The sequence below is a fragment of the Taudactylus pleione genome, unplaced genomic scaffold, assembly GCF_031769625.1.
Source record: "Taudactylus pleione unplaced genomic scaffold, aTauple2 ptg000218l, whole genome shotgun sequence".
In the NCBI taxonomy this organism is placed as follows: Eukaryota; Metazoa; Chordata; class Amphibia; order Anura; family Myobatrachidae; genus Taudactylus; species Taudactylus pleione.
Genome location: NW_028284620.1, coordinates 789,131 through 811,558, shown reverse-complemented (window position 1 = coordinate 811,558; position 22,428 = coordinate 789,131). Strand labels below are relative to the sequence as shown.

Below are 22,428 nucleotides of genomic sequence, written 5' to 3'. Positions count from 1 at the left end.
CGGTATGACATGCCGGCACTCGGGATCCCGGCTTTTAGAATACCGACATCCCGAAATGGTTAACATACCGACACTTGATGGTTGGTATGCTAATCCTCCCTCTCTCCCTACCCTAACCCTCCCTCTTTGTTGCCTAATCCTAACCCTCCCGACCTAATGCCTAATCCTAACCTCCCCCTCCCCGGTGCCTAACCCTCCCCCCTTAGTGCCTAACCCTAACCCCCCTAAAACCCTGATACTTACCATCGGTATCAAGGTGGTCGGGATGCTGGCGCCGGGCTTCTGACCGCCGTCTGGATTTGGGTGCCGGTAATAGGAGCGTCGGCATTCAGACCGCCAGGATGCCGAATGCATAACCGTCTCGGTACACTTGCACACAGTTTTTCAAGGAACTCGGCAGGGAGGTTGTTCATAAAAGTTTGGAGAACCACAGATCTTCTGTGGATGTAGGTTTGCTTAAATCCTTCTGTCTCTTCTGTCTCTCTTCTGTCTCTGTAATCCCAGACAGACACGAATTCCGTGTGAATTCGCAGCTGCGTACTTACTGAATGAGGCCCAGTGAACAGGAGAACAAGCCAATATACTGTACAATTACATATTTAATGTTTGTCAAACTAAATATTGGCTTAGTGTAAACAATATAAAATAAACTTTCAGGAAATGAGTATGCCAAACTACCAGGTAGCATTATATAAAAAGTCTAAGTACTGTACGTAAAATGTCTTAATTTCAGAAATGACTGACATTCTTGTTAATTATCTGAATTGTGTGGTCCTGCCTCCAGGTGAGGAAGGGCTATGGCCCTCATTCAGAGGCGCTTGCATAATGCGAGCGCTCGTTCTGAATGTGGGCGGCTGCTTCTCTTTTAAAGTGCGCCCACCTGGTCGCTAGCTAAGCTGTGGGGTAACACCCACAGCTTTAGCGACCGACCAGGTTGAGGGTCGCGATGATCAAGACCATCGTGACCATCGGGGCTTGCAACGAGACCCTAAGGTTGGGTGTCGGCAACCGGAAGCCCCAGGGAGGTTCCTGCTCTGATCGAGCAGGAAGCTCCCCACTGACTTCACTGCTGATGTCAGTGTGGCCGCCCACAAAATGGTAGGCGTTCCTTAAGGAACGCCTCCATTTGTGAAACCAACCCCCCGCCACGCCTACAAAACGGGTCAAGCTGTCGATCAACATTGACAGCCGGCCCTTTTGTAGTGAGCTCCGGAGCGAGAGAATTTCTCTCTTGCTCCGGGGCTTGCGCACGCGCAGTGCGGCCGCTGCGCATGCGCAGGACCTAAACATCAACACGCTATCGAGCGGGTCTGAATGAGGTCTTATATATGCTGTATTACACTTCAAGGAAACAATGACAAAATACATTTGTTACACTAGTTGCCTCAGACAGCAGCCTGCAGCCAGTCACACAGAAAATAAGGGAGATTGATTTATGCAGGTTAGTATTTATAGAAGTAGCAGTATTCTTGTCTGCTGCCCAGAAGGAAGTTAAAAAGATCAAGCAACATGTACAGTTGCAGAAAGGAATGCATAGACATTCAAATTATCTGAAGGTTGAATTAAAGAACATTGGGCCTGATTCAGAGCCGTACGCTATTTGCGGTCGTTCGTTCAAAAACAAGGGGTGGCTATTCAAATGATCCGTTCGCAAATTGCAGTCTGTTCACACCTCTAAGTCTGAACGAGCGAGCAAAACATACGCTCGTTTATTTGTTAAAAACGCCCCCTGGCCGCTCGCACCATACGTCATGTCCGCTATTTATTAGATTAATCGAGTACATCGACCAGCGTATGAACTGCTCGCTATTCTTGTGGTTGGTTTTTGCTACCACAATTTTGCGAACAGTTCTGGCTTAAAAAAAACCCAGTGACGTGGTTAATGACGCTGCTGTTTTAAATATGCACACCCATAAAACGCCCGTTTTGACCTTTAAGCACGCCTGCGTTCGGATCTCCACTCCCCGTTTTCAAGCACCTTCCCCTGTTACCACCCACATACGCCTCATTCTGTCACTCAAAATAGCAGGCATTCGCTATATTGCGAGCACATGAATTTCGGCCGCACTGACTGGTTCGCGCATGCGTATAACGATCCGTACGCATGCGCAGATGTGCGAACATCGCTCGGAACGAGCGTACTGCCGCTAGCGAGTGGCTCTGAATGAGGGCCATTGTGATAAAAGTTTTATTTTTTGGTTTGCTTTTTATTATTACCTGCTTTTTGTAAATAGTATTTTATCACGTGTATCATACTATCATGTATTATCATGTATACTTATATCATGAGATTATTGAGACCCAATTGTATTATGTATAGTTCCTATAGCTTGATGCTGTCACAAAAAGTTTCTGAGTTGTTGCCTAAGAAGGTAATTAGGTTTCAATGCGTGCCTTAAATTTTGCATTGATCAGGTGATTGGACACAAACTTCAGAAAGGAATGAGCTACATTGTTATTGCTGTAGGCAGGCACATACTACTCAGTAACAATAGGCTCACTCTAGTAAAACTGCTGCATGAGCATTGGGCCTGATTCAGAGCCAGACGCTATTTGCGCTCGCTCGTTCAGAAAAAAGGGGTGGCTATTCAAATTAACCATTCGCTCTTTGCGGTCTGTTCACGCCTCTAGGTCTGAACGAGCGAACAAAACTTGCGGTCGTTTTTTGGGAAACTACGCCCCCTGGCCGCTCGCATCCTACGTCATGTCCGCTATTTATTAGATTAATCGAGTACATCGACCAGCGTATGAACTGCTCGCTATTCTTGTGGTTGGTTTTTCCTACCGCAATCTTGCGAGCAGTTCTGACTATAAAATAACCCAGTGACGTGGTCAATGATGCTGCTGTATTAATTATGCACACCCATAAAACGCCCGTTTTGACCTTTAAGCACGCCTGCGTTCGGATCTCCACTCCCCGTTTTCAAGCACCTTCCCCTGTTACCACCCACATACGCCTCCTCCTGTCACTCAAAAAGCAGGCATTCGCTATTTAGCGAACAAACGATTTTCGGCTGCACTGACTGGTTCGCGCACGCGTATTACAAACCGTACGCATGCGCAGTTGTGCAAACATCGCTCGAAACGAACGATCGGCCGCTTACGAGCGGCTCTGAATCAGGCCCATTGTTCTCAAAAACGAAGTGGTTGGAGTGCAGGCTGGATATCTAGAAAAGTAGTCATCAACTTTCCATCTGTAGATATATCGGCGGATCTGGCTGTGTTTACGGGGCGGTCCTCCGACTGCCTATACATTTCCTGCAGGGACTGGTGTCACATTCAATGCCCGCCCAGCTGTGACATTAGGATATGTTGAGGGCCGAACGGTAAGTGTATATACTTACCTTAATCGGCCGCTCAGTGGGCGTGATGGCCAATTGGCCGTTAATTCGGCCTAGTGTGTACCCAGCTTTAGATACCTTGGTCCACAGGCCTGCCACTGCCTTTCGTGATTAGGATAGAAATGTCTGAATCATAAGATAGAAACAACATTGCTCTCGGGACCAGCTCAGGGAACTCCTCCAACTATTCAGAGTCCATCCTACCTTGCGGGATTCAGAAGAGGGTTTCTAATTTGTCACTTGCAGTCAGTGGTGTTAAAAGTTGGGTCTGGGCCTGTCTGGTAGCCCGAATCTTCCATGAAGGAGTAGCCACTTCCCAAAATGCGTGTTGCCTTCAGCAGCATGCTGCCGCAGCTTGTAGAGGGGACACCAGTAAGTACAGAAGGCCCCACCTACTTGGCTGCACCCCTCCTAAAAGTAGCACCCAAATTATGTATCGATTTATTTTAATGACCCGCTTGATTGCAAGGTAGTGCTGAGTATTGTTTGCAGTAGTTATAAATGTTCAGTAGTTTCTGCTCTGCCTGCTATACAGAAAACCTGTTTTTTTTGGATCAGGTCTATAGATCTACAGTAAATCGACAATGTCTAGATAGACACCAGATGATAGACAGTCAATAGGTCGACAGGGACAAAAGATCGACACACTAAAGGTCGATATGTGCAAATGGTCGACAGTGTCAAAAGGTCAATACAAAAATGGACGACACATTCTTTTTTTTTTTTTTTTAGGGTTAGGCACTTACTGGAGGGTTAGGGTCAGGCACCTACCCCGACGGCTAGGGTTAGGCACCAGGAAGCAGGGTTATGGTGCATACACACGGTACTATCTGTACCACCAACGACTTGAAAGATATCTTTCAGTGAAGTCAACCTGCCACATCTCTGAACAGGCAAAGTTGACAATGTCACCCAAGTCTGCCTGCATGCATGGACGATGAAAGATATCTTTATCGTCCATGCGGGTACGCGCATCGTTGGTCGTTGTCAGGTTGGTGACTGCAAAAAAAGTGAACGATAATGATATGAACGATATCGTTATCGTTCATGAAAGTCGTACTGTGTGTACGCACCATTAGGGTTGGGCACCAAGGTGAGGGTTAGGGTGAAGATTATGGTTAGAAAAAAAAACAAAAAAACGTGTGGACCATTTTTTGTGTCGACCTTTTGTCCCTGTCGACCTATTGACTGTCTAATATCTGGTGTCTATCTAGACATTGTTAACATTTTTACTTTAGATCTTTCAATCCACACCCATTTTTCTTTCATGCCTTAAGTTGCAACCTCAATTTCCAAGCTTCTGCGGGTGCAACATGCCTGTCTCTCATTAACAAGAGTAGTCACTCTCACTAAAAAGAGTAGTCCTCTTTAGGGATTTGCAAATTTTCAGTACAGTTGACTATAGACCCAGGAGCTGTGGGTAGGGCTGTGCTGTATGAAGACTAAGACAGTCATCACAAGGAAAAGTTCTTCTGTTCTGAGGGTACCAGGGATGCATTTAATTAGATGTTGTGGATGCTCAGTTAGAAGCTAAGCAGGACACATTTGGTCAACTATGGTTCCAGCCAAAACCCAACTTTAAAGGTGTCCATACACGGTGCGATAAAACAGCCGATCTGATGGATTGGTACGATATCGCTGCTATATCGTACCGTGTGTGGGCATGATATCGGACAGTGCGCGCTACCGTGGGGTCGTACATCGCACCTCCAGATCTTACTGCATGTTCAGTTGATCTGGAGATGCGATGTACGATCCCATGCAGCGCTATGCTGGGGGGGTGCGGGTATATCGGGCAGTCAGGCGGCGGATCGCTCCATGTGTGGGTACCGCCCGATATGTCGGCGTCGGAATGCAAGTCGCAGCGCAAGGTGCCTATCGCACGGCGTATGGGCGGCTTGAGACAGTTTTGAGAAAGGGAGGTAGATTATTTTGTTTCCTATAAATATTAAACTTCTGGCTGCTAAATCCACAAAAGGGCAGGCAGGAAGGATTTGGAAGCTGGAGCAGCTGATATATGATAACAATATAACTGAGTTTAACTACAAAGTGTAAGAACACTGTAAAACATCTCTTTTTGCACTATTGTGATATGTGAAAACATACATGCACTGTAAACATATGTGCATGTTCAAAAGAGCAGAAATTGGACACCAGTTGTAAAGCTAACTATATATTCCAGATTACATATCCTCTGAGCTGGTGCAAAAATCCAGCCTGTTTGCTCTCTGAAAAATGTGGTCTTTAAATGTCTATAAGGCTCATAAAGCAGGTATTTGTATAACTAGCAATGCTTCTACTGTATATACCTTTCCTGATTCCATAGTCTACCAAAAATCTGTGCAAACGTGAAAAGCAAACAACTTTGAATACACAATATCAATACGTGTTATCAATGAACTACACTGCACAAGTATCAGTGTTAATAAAGCCCACGCATTAGAAAGAAGCAGCCCTGTATTGGTTAGTTAGTGACAAGTTTCTGGGCATATTGGCCCTCATTCAGAGCCGTACGCTCTGAGCAGAGCGCACGCTCTGCATGAGGGCCGGGCTCCTTTTTCATGGAGCGTCCTCCTGGACGCTCGTATAGCTGTGGGTCACCACCCACAGGCTATACGAGCGTGCATTTTGATGGCCGCGATGGTCGTGACCATCGCGACCATCGAAATTGCGAGCCGGAGCCTGCGGTTGAGGTTTTCAACCGCAAGCTCCGGAGTGATTTTGGCTCTATCAGAGCCAAAATCACTCCCACTGACATCACTAGTGATGTCAGTGGGCCGGCTTCTGACGGGAGGCGTTCCCGTGGGAACGCCCCCGTCAGGGAGGCACGCCCCCGGCACGCCCACCAAAGGGGGCGTGCTGTCAATCAACATTGACAGCACGCCCCCTTTGATCGGACACAACGAGCGAAGGAAAGTCCTTCGCTCGTCGTGTCTGGCGCATGCGCACGACGGAGCTCCCTCCGTCGTGCGCATGCTCAGTGCAGACCATCGACCCACTTGCGAGCGTACAGCCGCTCGCGAGTGGGTCTGAATCAGGCCCATTGTTCATGATGGAGCTTTGCAAGGAGCAGTAGGTTTTATCTATATGGGTTTTTCCCTTAAGGATTTTTATCCCTAAGGCAGTAGGTGACAACCCCTCATGGATTTAGGTTGAATAATAAATTTATAAAAGACTGTTTCAGAGTGTTCATTTTCTGGATGCCATGGCTGTAATCAGGCTGTTTTTTTTTTCCTAGGGGAGAGACCGGCATTTTTTTGTCAAACCAGGGGCTCAATTCAGACCCGCTCGCTAGGATGCGTTCGCACGCTGCCAGCCAATTGTTTGCATGCTGCGCATGCGTACTCATCGCAGTGCACATGTGCGCAGTGCACGTGTGCGAACCAGTGTGAGCAATTGGGAAGCGTTCGCTTGCTGTGCATAGACAGGCCAGCTGAATGAGTGACAGGGGCTGGCCACTAGAAACGGGGGAGTGGAGGTGTGAACGCAGGCGTGCCTGAGTGTTTTAACGCCATTTAAGAGGCGTGCATAATTAAAAGGCAGCGTCATAGTACACGTCACTTGGTTGTATTTCACACCGAAGAACTCGCCGTGCTTGCGGTAGGGTATGGTCAACCACAAGTGCTGCGATCGCATCCGATGGTACTCGATGTTACCGATGGTTGCATACACTTCCTGGAGATGACGTGCATTAGTGGGGGCGTCTTAAGACAGGCTGGTGGGCGTCTGCATACACAATGCGATCGCACGCTAAGACATAGTGGAAGTGCTAATGCCTTGCCGTGCGATCCCCTGCCTTGCCGAATTTGCATACGCATCTAGCGAGTGAACGCATCTAGCGAGCGGGTCTGAATCAGGCCCCAGATTCACCTAGGTATTCTATCATTTTCTGAACAAGCTGGGTCTGAGTCACATTACAACAGGGAACCCCAAGTCACATCTTTCCCTGTTGTACTATGACCAACCTAGCCTGCCATGGCTAGTTTTGCTGCTAGCCATGCTGTTTGTGCACTCCCCCCACGCACTTCTCGCAACTGCTGTGATTAGCCCAGGCTAACTAGAGTTTGGACTTAGGTAATCTCTGTGGGGATATTGCCACTCTGTAAATGCTATACTATATGTTTTTCGAGATGGGTACAGGATGCCGGCATTGGGGATCCTGGCGGTCAGAATCCCGATGCTAGCATCCCGACAGGGTTAGAATACTGACACTTTATCAGTCAGTATGCTAACCCTCCCCCTTTCCCTACCCTAACCCTCCCTCCCCGGTGCCTAACCCTAGCCTCCCCCCTAGTGCCTAAACCTAACCTCCCCCTTCCCACAGCCTAAACCTAACACCCTCCCCCCTTTAGTGCCTAACCCTAACCCTCCCTCTAATCACGATACTTACCTTCAGGATTCCAGCGGTCTAGATGCCGGCGCCAGGGTTCTGACAGGTGTCGGGGTTCCCGGTGCCGGCATTCTGACTGCCGGAATCCCCTCCGTTGGAATTTTTACCGCATCCCATGTTTTTCACCATACCACACTACGAGGATTTGTTTTAACACTTATTGATGGACTTCGTTTCATATTGGCTCAGGTTGTTTTTTAGGTTTAGAAGCAATTTGTTTTTTATTTATGTGGAAATTATAAAAAATTCAAAAAAAAAATGTTAGATTAATCTTGTAAATAATAATAAAGGTCCTGTGAATATGTTGTAATATTCAGCGATTGCAAATACACGCTATAGCGCAAATATTACAATGTATTGTATGAGGACTGGGGGCTCACATTTCTAGAATGGGCGGGTCCCCGGGGACTCACTCCGCTGCAACCAATCCCTGGCTCTTCATTAAGGGATTGAAGAGCCTGGCCCGGCTGCAGGCAATAAAAAGCGGAGAGTGGAGTCAGGCCAGCTAGCGGCACTACATATGCGTCTCGGTGACTCGGAAGACAGCCCATGTACCCGGAGTGAAGATAGCGTCAAGCAGTGCCGTAGCTAGGGTAGTGCGGCCGGTGCCATCGCACAGGGCACCACAGATCAGGGGGCGCTGTTTGGGCATGTCAAATTTCTGTCTATTATCATTCTTGCTTGTAGCTGCCTCTTATTTCATCCCCAGCATCTCCTGGCCTCTCCTATCTCTTCCCTGGCCCTTCCCCATGAAGCCATGGCCCTTTGCGATTGCAGTAATTTGCATAATTTCGCAGCAGAACTGCGTACGTGCTTGCTTCCACAATCACATCAGCGATCCTTGCTGAATCAGGCCCACTGATGTTTCCATAGTAACATTTGTCAGTGTTAGTGTATTTATTTTTATATGAAGGAGCAACTTGTTTTTTCTAATTGCAATGTAGTATGATGTTTTTTTTAATTTTATTTATATTGTACACTCCTCTCTTTCAGTATACCAATGTGCGCTCTGCTCAACAATCACCTAGCAATGCTGGCTAAGAAGTTTCCAGAAACCAAATTCTTGAAAGCCATTGTTGATAGCTGCATTTACAAGTACCAGGATGTCTGTTTACCAACCTTAATTGTCTACAGAAATGGGCAGATAAAAGGAACATTTATAGGAGTTGATCAATGTGGAGGGCCAAGTGTAACCCCAGAAGGTACAAAGCTCCTCAAATTTTCATGCAGGTTTCTAGACCTCTGTTAAAAATAGGTAATACTTGTAATGTTACAGGCATGGTATATTTTATCCAAACAGATAAAATAGGTATATAGTTGCTGCTGCTCTGTGATTATGTTCTGTACACAGAAAAGGGGGCTGATACAGACTTGAACGCAAGCCAGTTTGCTAAACGTTTCTGGCGCTTTTTCGTACAGCATATGCTCTGAAACCAATCGCAGGCAAGTAGGGGTGATGAAGAAACACACGCATTTTAGTCACGTTAGGGGGCATTCTCACGTAAGCTTAGTTCAGTGAGGGCATGTTGGAGAAATTGCTGGCTATGTAGAGCTGTGCGTACACATAAATACGCCTGTTTATCTCTTGCACAAAGGATAGGGCTGGTGTGTGCTGATAATGATGATGGCTATGAAACTAAGTATGTGGGTAGGGGAAGTCTGGCCCCATATACTGTATGCATACAACCCTGCAGAAAATATGCATTTAGTTCCATGCAAGCAATATGAGAGTAATTGCACAAACAAAGTCAGGTGGTTGGAAATATAAAGGGAACAGTGAGGAGAAACAGAGCTCAATTTTAGATTGTTTTTATATTAGGTCATGGTGCTAATAATTATGAGGGAAAACTCTGGGCCTGATTCAGAGCCACTCGTAAGCGGCAGCTCGTTCGCTCCGAGCGATGTTTGCCCAACTGCGCATGCGTACGGATCGTTATACGCATGCGCAAACCAGTCAGTGCAGCCGAAATTCATGTGCTCGCAAAATAGCGAATGCCTGATAATTTGAGTGACAGGATGAGGCGTATGTGGGTGGTAATAGGGGAAGGTGCTTGAAAACGGGGAGTGGAGATCCGATCGCAGGTGTGCTTAAAGGTCAAAACGGGCGTTTTATGGGTGTGCATAATTAAAACAGCAGCGTCATTGACCACGTCACTGGGTTATTTTTTAGCCAGAACTGCTCGCAAAATTCTGGTAGCAAAAACCAACCACAAGAATAGCGAGCAGCTCATACCCTGTTCGATGTACTCGATTAATCTAATAAATAGCGGACATGACGTAGGATGCGAGCGGCCAGGGGGCGCAGTTTCAGAAAAAAACGACCGCAAGTTTTGTTCGCTCGTTCAGACCTAGAGGCGTGAACAGACCGCAAACAGCGAACGGTTGATTTGAATAGCCACCCCTATTTTCAGGACGAGCGAGCGCTAATTGCGTCCGGCTCTGAATCAGGCCCTCTGTCTGGAAAAACATACATGAAGCATTTAATGTGTATAATCTCAGCTATTTCAGGACCCAAAGACCACCTGGGATCCCAGTATTTGAATCCCTATGTGTGACTTCAAGAACTGAGGCAAACTTGGACACCATTCGTATCTGGGTTAACACAGAAAAAAGTGGTCTGAGATAGTGAGGAGACCACTGTGGTCACTGGTCAGTATAACTAATGAGAGAACCACCACCATCAGAGATGACTGAAAGACCACTATCATCACAGGCAAATGGGAGACAACCAGCAAGTTCAAGAGCCTCTGAGAAGGCTTCATACTGAGGCTAGGAAAATATTTGTTCATGAATCAGAGGACAAAATGTCTGGCTTAAAAGAATGTCAGAAATCTCGGATTGAGAAAATAAAGGGACAGACAGATTTTTTTTTTTGGTGTGGCAGCTGAGATAGGAAATAAGTGACAATACCTGTGTGACACAGAGAAAAAGGTTCCCAAATAGATTAACCCAAGTACACTTTGAAGAAACTTAGAGACACTAAATTTGTCTTATACTAGAAGGTGGATAAAAGATGTAAAAGTATCTGACAGAAAGGAACCAGAATTGGGATTCTCTTTAATGGGTAAGAAATTCAGTAAACGACTTCTTTTTCCAACATCAGCAGTGGATCGCAGGAGCTAACATAAATAGACAGGATGAGTAGATTGCAAGATTACACAGAGTGGAATTGTAAAGAATCCAAAGAGAAGTGTCACAATAAAATAATAGTCAGACAGGTGTCTAGAGCAGGCAGCCATACAGCATAGGCTGAAAACCTAAAGAGCTAGTCAAGCATGAAGACTTTGAGCCAGACAGAGGCTGCTGGAGGAGCCGATGTTGCGACCGCTGGTGTGTCGATAGTGGAGAGATCGGTTCCACAAGCGCAGTTGAGCATTGCTCAGATATGCAAAATGAGCATCATAGGGTCTGCTCAGTCTGTCACATGGAAGTACACAAGAGGAAGGCTTAAACTAGCAATTACATATTTTTGCACTTGCAAATCCATAAGAAATTGTAGCAGCTCATGAGCAATGTCCATCTCTGAATCAGGCTAATAGTCTGAATATACAAGGACATAGACCAAAACAAGAACTGAAGCTACAAGCCCACAGCCTAGGACTTAGCCAAGGACTAAGGGCCTGATTCAGTACGGATCGCAACTGCGATTGCAATAGTGATTACGCACACAGTGTCACTGCGAAGACATGCTAATCCTCTGCAATCACTATACCGCCGCAGCACAACATAAGGACGCCCACCTTAACTTATATACATCCAGAATACTTAGCAAGACTGCAAAACCATCTGTAACATCGAGTACAATCGGAGCCTCATGCACACTTGCACAAGGTCTGACCTTACTCAAGAATTGCTAACCTCATCGCATGCACTAAAAGCCCAAGCTGTGTATGGCATCGCAGTGCCTAAGTTATGCATGCTCTTTCAACGGCGTTCAAACGCACTGGCACTCCTGCGTTTTGCTGACCACTCCCCGTCACTTATTTCCCCCAAATGGTACTTACTGTCAATCACTGTGCGATAGGTCTGCGTAGTCACTGAGATCGCATGCTTGATCGCAGTGGCTGGTTTATGCACGCTCACTGCTATGCATACGAATGCGCAGAACGCAGCAATTGGCCGATTGCGTGCGCAATCACAGTTGCGATCCTTGCTAAATCAGGCCCTAAGACAAGAATACAGCAAACATAGCTCAAAATATCCAAGTAAAGCTTGACAAAGGGTAAGGTAACAGAATACAATATCTAGTCTACTAACAGACCATATACAGTCAGGTGCATAAATATTGGGACATTAACAGAATTTTCATACTTTGGCCTCTATTCACCACCACAATGGCTTGGAAATGAAACAAACAAGATGAGCTTTAACTGCAGACTTTCAGATTTAATTTGAGGGTAATTCCATCCAAATCAGGTGAACGGTGTAGTTATTACAACGGTTTCTATATGTGCCTCCTATAAGGGGCCAAAAGTAATGGGACAAACTAAACAATCCTAAATCTAACTTTCACTTTTTAATACTTTGTTGCAAATCCTTTGCATGCAATTACAGCCTGAAGTCTGGAATGCATAGACATCACTAGACGCTGGATTTCATCCCTGGTGAGGCTCTGCCAGGCCTCTCCTGCAAAAGTCTTCAGTTTCTGCTTGTTCTTGGGGCATTTTCCCTTCAGTTTTGTCTACATCAAGTGAAATGCATGCTCAATCGGATTCAGGTCAGGGGATTGACTTGGCCATTGCATAACATTCCACTTTTTAGCCTTAAAAAACTCTTTGGTTGCTTTTGCAGTATGCTTTGGGTCATTGTCCATCTGCACTGTGAAGCGCCGTCCAATGAGTTCTGAAGCATTTGACTGAATATGAGCATATAATAAAGCCCGAAACACTTCAGAATTAATTCTGCTGATTTTGTCAGCAGTCACATCATCAATAAATACATGAGAACCAGTTCCATAGGCAGCCATACATGCCCACGCCATGACACTACCACCACCATGCTTCACTGATGAGGTGGTATGTTTTGGATCATGAGCAGTTCCTTTCCTTTTCCATACTCTTCTCTTCCCATCACTCTGGTACAAGTTGATCTTTGTCTCATCTGTCCATAGGATGTTGTTCCAGAACTGTTATGGCTTTTTTAGATGTTGTTTGGCAAACTCTAATCTGGTCTTCCTGTTTTTGTAGCTCACCGATGGTTTACATCTTGTGGTGAACCCTCTATATTCATTCTTGTGAAGTCTTCTCTTGATTGTTGACTTTGACACATATACACCTATCTCCTGGAGAGTGTTCTTGATTTGGCCAACTAATTCTTCTGTCATCCACCACAGTTGTTTTCCGTGGTCTTCCGCATCTTTTGGTGTTGCTGAGCTCTCAGGTGCGTTCTCTCTTTTTAAGAATGTTCCAAACAGTTGCTTTGGCCACACCTAATGTTTTTGCTATCTCTCTGATGGGTTTGTTTTGATTTTTCAGCCTAATGATGGCTTGCTTCACTGATAGTGACAGCTCTTTGGATCTCATATTGAGAGTCGACAGCAACTGATTCCAAATGCAAATGTCACACCTAGAATCAACTCCAGACCTTTTACCTGCTTAATTTATAATGAAATAATGAGGGAATAGCCCACACCTGTCCATGAAATAGCTTTTGAGTTGATAGTCCCATTACTTTTGGCCCCTTAAAAAGTGGGAGGCACATATAGAAACCGTTGTAATTCCTACACCGTTCATCTGATTTGGATGTAATTACCCTCAAATTAAATCTGAAAGTCTGCAGTTAAAGCACATCATGTTTGTTTCATTTCAATGCCATTGTGGTGGTGAATAGAGGCCAAAATATGAAAATTCTGTCAATGTCCCAATATTTATGCACCTGACTGTATATTCCTAGAGGGAATCATCTTCACTGCACTACTACTAATGAAATGAAAAGTAAATAAACTGAATAGATGGCTGACACTTGACAAATATATCTGCAATGCTAATATATGATGTAATATCCAAGCAGCCAACTAGGAACAGTTATATAGTGCTGAACATGTCATCATCATCATCCTCAAGAGATGTGCCTCCAAAGAAGCATGCCATGTCTTCCTTTGTTCTCAGGGCCTGAATCAGCAGTGCATGCAGTCAGTGATTCACAGTCTGCTGCCGTTTATGGATGGGGAGGGGGCGGCAATGGCCTCCGTTTCCCAAAAAGGAGGTGTGTCATCGCCATTGGGGGGAGTGAAGAGGCCACGAACTCTGTCGGCTGACTGAGATTTCCTGGCCACCTTTGCACATCTGCGGCGGCCGGCTTGCGTGACCCCATGGTTACTCAACTGGACGATGGTAGCGCAGATGATCCGATGCTGCGTCCTTGGATGCAGCTTGGATCAGTAATGCATGCAGGCGCCATGACACTCCCTGCTGTATTACCATATTAGTGCTATCAACATGTTAGCAGCTGCAGTAACAAATCCGTCCTCTGCTGAATCGGGCCCTCAGTTTGTATTTGTCCTTTCTTATTCCACTGCTCCCTTTGTACCCTACTTTTTTATTTTAAGTCTTATTTTTTTCCAGTTTGATTTTTCACAAAATCATTATATTAAAATGAACAGCAAAGAAAATAAGTGAAAGAAATAGGATGGGCTGCTCCCGAGTAGCTGCAAAACAATCACATACAGTATGTGCTCTATACCAATGAAAAATGTTGGCACATAGTATTATTTACTATTGTGTATTCTGTGCACAAAGATGTGATAAAATAATGCTTATATGTCCATGCACTAGGCGGTAGGCTTTCGGCATCCCGACGGTCTGGATGCCGATGCTCCTATTACCCGCGCCAAAATCCCCACGCTGGTCAGAAGCCCGTCACCGTCATCCTGGCCGCAGGGATACCGAAGGTAAGTATTGGGGTGTTAGGTTTAGGGTGCGGGGTTAGGCACTAGGGGGAGGGTTAGGATTAGGCATCGGGGAGGGGGAGGTTAGGTTCAGGCACTAGGGAAGGGGGTTAGGGTTAGGCACCAAAGAGGGTAGGGAGAGGGGAAGGGTTAGCATACCGAGCAACAAGTGTAGGTATGTTAACCCTTTTGAGATGACGGCGCTGGGATCCCGAGCTCCGGCATCTCATACCGATTCCCACTAGGCAGGTACACACCAGCTTTTGCCATTCACCTGTGGTATGTTTAATCTGGGGGCCTGATTCAGCAAAGAACGCAGTTGCTTATATGCACTCAATCGGCCGATTGTTGCGTACTGCGCATGCATCGCAGTACTCATGAGCGAACTAGACACTGCGCTCGACTACACAGAACCATTGCAGAGTGATTGACAGGAAGTGCTGCTTGTGGGTGGTGACAGAGGGGGGTGGTTAGTGTACGCAGACGTGCCAGTGCATTTCAAGCATGGGCGTGCATAAATTAGCCACTGCAAAACCAGACGTAACCTGAGGTCTCATTGCGTGCGCTGAAGTAAGCAATTCCTGAGTAAAGTCTGGGCTTCTTTAACTGTCCGATGTTACTTGATGTTACCGATTGTTTCTTTATGTTGTTAAAGTATACGGATGTGAGTATGGGGAAGTGGGCGTCCTTATGTCAGACTGCGAATGCAAACATTTAAATAGCACCGCTGATATTAGCAACGCAGTTGTGTGCATATAGGCAGAATATCGATCTGTAGTAAATCAGGCCCTGAGTTGCAATCACTGAAGCATAATGATTATAAAACTACAGCTAATTAATGTCTATAGTGAATTTAATGCCATACACACTGAGAATTTCCTGCATGCTTGGCTGACCAAAAAACTACAACGAGAGTGTTCACGGCCCATCTGGTGTGTGGCAAACCATGTGTTATCGGTCATCTGTATTTTGGCTGTAATGGAAGCTGCAATGATCACTGCTCAGGCTGAACATATGGAAAGTACTCATACATACTGTATGAGCTTGAGTCTAAGGGGTAAATTTACTAAGAATATGAGATACCATTCACGCAGGGGCGTATTTATAATGGGTGCAGCATATGCGGTGCACACAGGCCCCTGGGTCCAGAGGGGGCCCGCACTGCACACCTTGCACCCATATTATACTTACCTCTCCGGAGTCCCACGTCGGCGCCGGTGTCAGTGCTGTAAAATGTCTTGAAACTGGCCACCCGGCCATTTTCCCGTTTTGCGCATGCACAGTACAGAGAAAATGCCCGCCGCTGCCATTTTCCCCGTGACTTGCGCATGCGCTATAGACTCTGGGCATACTCTAGTGCCCAGAGTCTATCAGTGCGGCTCTGGAAGCACTGTGCTCAGTGCCCTGCTGGCCGCCAGTCTCAGAGGAGGGGGCCCATGACGGAGACTGCACACGGGCCCCCTCCTCTCTAGAAACGCCCCTGCATTCACGGGTGTGTTTGCCCAGTATTTCAAACACAGAGATTTACTAAAGGCAAACACTGGTGTAAAATCATGATTCTTACTGCATAACACAGGTGAAAACTCAAATACGATTAAATACACCCTCAGCCAAAGTCACAAGTACTTTCCATAGACAGGAATACAACACAGGGATTTACAAAGAATCGTGATTGCAAACGCAGGTGTAAATTAAGCAATCTCTCTCCAAAATAAACGTTAAAAAAATAGACTACCTTAAGAGCAGCGTGTTTAGTAGAAGCATACACAGATCATTGTGATCCGTGCATGTTTCTGACTGTAATTAAACAATTAAATGGTTAATTAAAAAAATTAAAATGACGTGGTGTTGCCCCAATCAAAAGCAGCACCAGGCATTTTGAGCCAGTCCTGGTTCAGGAAATATGGGGAAAAATGGCGTGGGTATCCCTCGTATATGAACCAACACCAGGCTCCTGAGCTGGTCTTGGTTGAAGAAATACAAGGGAGGAAAAATGTGCAGGGTTCCACCGTATTTCCATCTTACTAGTGGAGGGAGGAATGCCACAGCAGGGGGACACACTTCACGGGGTCCCCCGGCCAAAGCATTAACCCCCCCAAATAGTCAGCCCAGGCTGGGGATTCCTCAATAAGCCTCCCTCCTAAGTATACCCCAGGCCGAAGCTGTTAGCCTGGGGCTCTTCCCCAAAACCCTGGCCGGTGGGTGCAGGGTTAATGGTAGTAATAATAGTATAATATTGTTTTCCAGTGGGACTACAGGTACCAGTGTGCCTGCCCTTTGGCACTTGAAGAACTACAAGTGGCAGCAGTTGGCCGGCACCGGTACCCCCACCGTGAAAAAAAAAAAAATTCAATAATGACTGTACACACACTAAATATTGTAGTCTTTTATTACACATTCACTCACTCGCACTCACACGCAACCCCACTCACACTACATAATTACCTTGTCCCTTGTGCAGGACGGTCTTCAGAAAACAAAAAAAACGTGTAACCTGGTCCAGGGGGAGCGCAGTATTGTTCTAGCTGAATTACAGTTCCCGTGTGGTTCTCTGCACTAGAGGAGCTCTTAGCCAATCAATGGATGGTTACTATGACAATGGCCGCTGATTGGCAAAGAGCTCCTGAAGTGCAGAGAACCTCATGGGCTACCTGTCAATCCCCGAGCGCAATACTGTAGATACAGATGTATTCTGTTTTGTTTTCTGAAGACTGGTACTTCTACTGGAGAAGAGGACCGACCTGCGCAAGGGACAAGGTAAGTATGTGGTGTGAGTGCGAGTGATTGAATAAGTGAGTGCATGTGTAGTAAAAGACTACAATTTTCGAAGTGTGTGTACTATAATTATTTTAATGTTTTTCACAGTGGGAGTACCGATGCCAAAGGGCAGGCATGATGGTACCTGTAGTTCCACTGTGAAAAGCAATATTATACTATTATTACTACCATTACCCATGCACCCACTGGTCAGAGCCATGGGCTATCAGCCTGGGCCTGGGGTATACTCGGGAGGAAAAAACCCTTTATTCGGGGGGGTTCCCACATCCAGAGGAATCCTCAGCCTGGGCTGAGTAGTTGGTGGGGTTAACGTTTTGGCTGGATGTGGCATTACCCCCTGCTAGTAAGAGCCCAGTGCTGGTTGATGGAAATACGGGGGAACCCTACGCATTTTAGGGTTAGGCGCTAGGGTTAGGCTGTGGTGGATGGAGGATCATTAGGGTTAGGCTGTGGGACAGGATGGTTAGGGTTAGGCTGCAGGAGGGGTGGGTTAAGGTAAGGGTTAAGATTTGGGTTAACAAACTTATGGAAATTCGTCTGGATTTTGACCGTTGGGATGCCACTATTGGTATTCTGACCATCTGTATCCTGGCCGTCAGGATCCTGTACCCAACCCCCTACAAGATGCCCTGTGGCCAGTAGTCACTAACCTGCGCTCAGTGTATGCCTTCCTTTTTCCCAACTCTTCCGTGACAGTTCCAGTTAGACCCGATGTACAGATTGGTTAATATACCCCTAGGTGTATGAGAACACAAGTGCGGGTTTATAGAAGTGGAGGTGTTGCCCATAGCAGATTCTATTTATAATTTAGATAGCACCCTCAAGAAGATAATAGCTAGAATCAGATTGGTTGCTACGGGCAAGACCTCCACTTCTACAAACCCGCACTTTAGTAAATTTACCTCCTAGTCTCAATATGTCATACGGCATGACTGACCTGCTCCGGGAGGTGCAGTGTAGCGCCTTTTTCTTTAAATCTTGCATCTTATTTACATCGCAAAACACCACTCAAAAGTGTACAGCAGATGCTGGACAGGGACTTTACACAAGAATAAGGGGTCTAGTTACTAAGCAGTGTTAGGAGACAGAGTGAAAAGTGATAAGGTGCCAGCCAATCAGCTCCCAACTGTCATTTTTCATATACAGCCTGTGAGATGGCAGTTAGGAGCTGATTGGCACCTTATCACTTTTCACTCGGTCTCCTAACACTGCTTAGTAAATAGACCCCTTAGTTTTAAACATGTATAAAGCTGCAGAGGAAAGACAATAGAACTTAGCATAAGAAAAAGCCACGGCTGCTTCATTGTATCACTTTGTATAAAGATTCAGACTTATTCACACACAGTGGTACAAATGTCGCACGTGAAATTGATCAGTGCAAAGTAGTTGCTTCTAGTTTTATTTGTGCGAATAGGATAAACATTTTAAGCGAAAAAGACTAGTGCGGCTACATCGCCTGGGACCTGGTGTGCTGAGAAGGGCTGTTTGGTGCGACTGAAGTCACAGTATATGAGGGCCAGTGGCGGCTGCAGAGGTGGGGCTGTAGTGCAGTCCCAAATTCAAATAGGGGAGCGGCACCAACTGCCACTCCAAACGTTGCCAAACATCGGGCCAGTTCTCACTGGCAGTTGGTGTGGCTCCCCTGTTTGAATTTGGGACTGCGCTGCAGCACCACCAAAAGCCGCCACTGATGAGGGCTTATCTGTATTAAAGCATTGTGTCAGAATTCAAGATCTGGTCTTATGCCTCAGAAGTCCGCTGCTCTGTTGACTGAGCTATTCTAAAGCTGGCCACACATCTACAGATTATCTGTCCAACCAGCCAAGTAGTTGATTGGTTGGAATGAAAATCTGGTAAGGTATGAAAGCAAATGACAATCAGCAATTTGCTCCCAAATGCCGTAAAATGACCAAAAATTGTTGTTTGTTAAATGTTTGATCTAAACAATTTGTTCAAACTTGTCTGAACGACTATTTTCATCTATTTTCTGGCATTTAGGAGCAAATTGCTGATCATCAGTTGTCAACATCGACAGCCGCCCCTTTAGTAACGAGCTCCGGACTGAAGAGTTTCTCTGTCGCTCCGGGGCTCGCACACGCGCATTGGACTCTACACACTGGCTATGATAGCAGTGCTGATTGTCCATATCATAGAGGTGATCTTATGCTGCCACTGGCTTCATACTGGCTTTTGTTCATACTGGCTTTTGGTATTGGTGATGTACATGTCTTAATGGGGCCACAGATGTCCATAGGAGGACACAATGCTGAACACTGAATGGTTTGTAACATTAGCAGTAGGGATGGCCACCCACCATCGATGGTTGGTGTAGATCCAATGGTACTCCACCATCAATGGCACAGAGCCCCACAATGGATTTTCATTTCTTTTCCCCTGGCGCCATGCACTGAGCCTAGCTCCGCCCCCAGCACAATCCACGATCCCCACCCCCAGCTTTGATTTGCACGCTGTGTAATAGAGCAGAGATGATCATCGGTGGGCAAAACTATAGATTGTTCTCTGTCGATGGTCTCATACCATTGAGGTTAACAACCAATGGTACCATCGATGGTTAACCCAGTGATGGCCATCCCTAGTCAGTGTTTTATGCATGCATGCACAATAGAAAAATCACTGGTAAAATAGCCGCTGCTGCTCCATTTTCCCGGGAACCTGCGCATGAGCATTAGACTATGGCACAATACCAAAGTCTACTCCATGTGCCACCGGCTAGAGGGGGCCCGGATGGAAACCGCACATGCGTTCTCTCCTCTCTTAATATGTCCCTGACGCCACCGTCTATATGCACAGTTGATAAAAAGGTCCACTTGTGTAAAACCGATCATCTGTTCTTCCGCAATGTTTCTAGTTCATAAATGACCAGAAAGTGTATGTAATGAATAATTATGTGCCTACCATGAATATTCAGCAGCTCATTTACACATTTTAATATGATATGCTTCACCTCGGTGCAATAAACTGATTAACATCAATTGAAATACTGTGTACTCTGAGGCAGACACACAGATAGTTATACATTTAAATGTAAATACTGCACAAGTAGCACAGCCCGGATGTACAATTTATTAGGATTAATTAAAGACATTATTGTTGTACAATAACTTGTTCTAGATGAGGCAAATATTATGTAGATAACATTTCATGGAAGGGATAACATTGCAAAATAAAACAATATCTATGAAGACTTAAATCCTACTTACAGTAATACTGATATGTGAACAGCTCTTTCTACTAAAGAAATTGTTTATTAGTTTCCCTCCTTATCAAATGAATGTTTCAACATTACTGAGATGAATAGCTCCAGGCCTGAATGAGAAAGGAGACCTGAGCTTGTTTCACTGTATTGAATAGTAAATAGTTTTGATTCTATAGAGGTGTGGACTAGCATGTCAAATTGAATGTATGTCAGTTTGCAGAGCATTTCTTGCATCTAATTGTACTGTGCATGCTCCGCCACTAAGCATATGTACAAGTGATGCAGAATTGTACGCATTTCAGTCACATGTGATGATGACTGGTATAAAACTGTGCTTCCAGACTGGGGACGGGGGCAGATAGACTCATTTCCATTGGTTATATGATCAACTAGCTGATGTGGCCAGTATCACCCAGGTAGACCTTAGATATTTACTATTTCCATTTCCTTCATCCCATTTTAACTTAACTTACATGCTTAGTTCATTTTATGTCTCTGGGGCAAAGGAGTGTGATAGTATCCATATAAATAAAATTAGTTTTTTAAACTTTTTTTAATATGAATGACTTGAAGGTGGGTTATAAGACGTATGTTTTTTTTTTTTTTTTTTTCTTAAAAGATTTCTTTGTAAACTACATTGGTGGTTCTCCCCTCAGGTGCTAGGATCACCAGGCTGCTGGGTGAGCTCACTCTGAAACAGGCCATGTAGAATTGCCCATGTGAGAAGCAGTCCACCCTCAAGTCCATCCCTGCCACCTTCAGCGACTGCCCCTGGGACGTGTTGATGGTCATTGTAAAGCAGACCTTTAGGGGGAACTGCAACCTCTTGACCTCAAAGGGGTACTCTGATAGTATTAGTCAGTGAATCAGGACATTGCACAGGGGGATGAAACATTTTACCCCTTTTCACCCCCTTTGGAATCGAAGTTTGAAAAATCTCTTCTTAATGGGTGCTCAGGTTATGGAAGGAATATACTCCCGAATTTCATGTTTCTAGGTCCAGGGTTTGGGCAGAGCATTGATGAGTCAGGACATTTACAAGAAAAAAAGGGTTTGTGTGTGACTTGCGCTTACAAACCGGCAGCTGGGGTCCAACCCAAAGGATCACCAACCTTTTTCCACACAATACATATATAACAAAAAGAGGGAAGGCCTTCCCTCCTTTTGTTATAAATGTAGAGTCAGGACATTTTGTTTTTATATATTAAGGTTAATATTCCCCTCCACTAGAGTAGTGAAACACTCAAACAGTGTAATATGTATACGGTTTTGTGTCTGGAGTCATCTTTCATTTGGATGAGCAACTTTAATAATGTAGCAAACAAATACTGAGTAGGTGTTGTTAATGTTCCCAAGATTTGTCCTATGGTTGCCCAGCTGTTGCGCAGCTAGTTAATGAAATGGTAATAGTGCATGTATGGTGGATTAAAAATCCAAACACTGTTCTCATGCAATATATCACTTCTTTTATCACATATATTTTCCCCTTATGTCCTATCATTTGGTACCCAATATCAGTCTACAGTTAATATTGATTGATTTTCCATGCCGAAAATAGAGTGATTTCGGAAGCACAGCAAACTGTGGTTATTGCGTCACTGTGATATATGTATTTTACTAATGTTAATCCCCCTCCTTCCTCTAAGCCAACAGCAAATCAAGTGAACAAATTTGAACTAAATTAAATTTGCCTGATGACCCTTTGAGTCGATGCTGTAACTACTAAGTTTTTGGAAACAGACTCTCCACCTACAACAAGAGGCCTGATTCAGTGTTGCACATAATTCCGAATGTGGATAGATCTGGTAATGTTTAG

General features: G+C 45.3%; 1 protein-coding gene and 1 long non-coding RNA gene across 2 annotated transcripts in view; one reads left to right on the top strand and one right to left on the bottom strand.

The window, feature by feature from the left end:
* LOC148517344 (uncharacterized) overlaps nucleotides 1-22,428 on the bottom strand; it is a 121,806-nt gene that overhangs the window by 84,270 nt on the left and 15,108 nt on the right. The window lies entirely within an intron of this gene.
* The window catches only part of PDCL2 (phosducin like 2), a 52,176-nt gene that overhangs the window by 28,517 nt on the left and 1,231 nt on the right, over nucleotides 1-22,428 (top strand). The window contains exon 5 of the mRNA XM_088478780.1: nucleotides 8,725-8,933. Within this exon, the coding sequence (XP_088334906.1) occupies nucleotides 8,725-8,933 (209 nt within the window). The remainder of the gene's footprint in view (nucleotides 1-8,724; nucleotides 8,934-22,428) is intronic.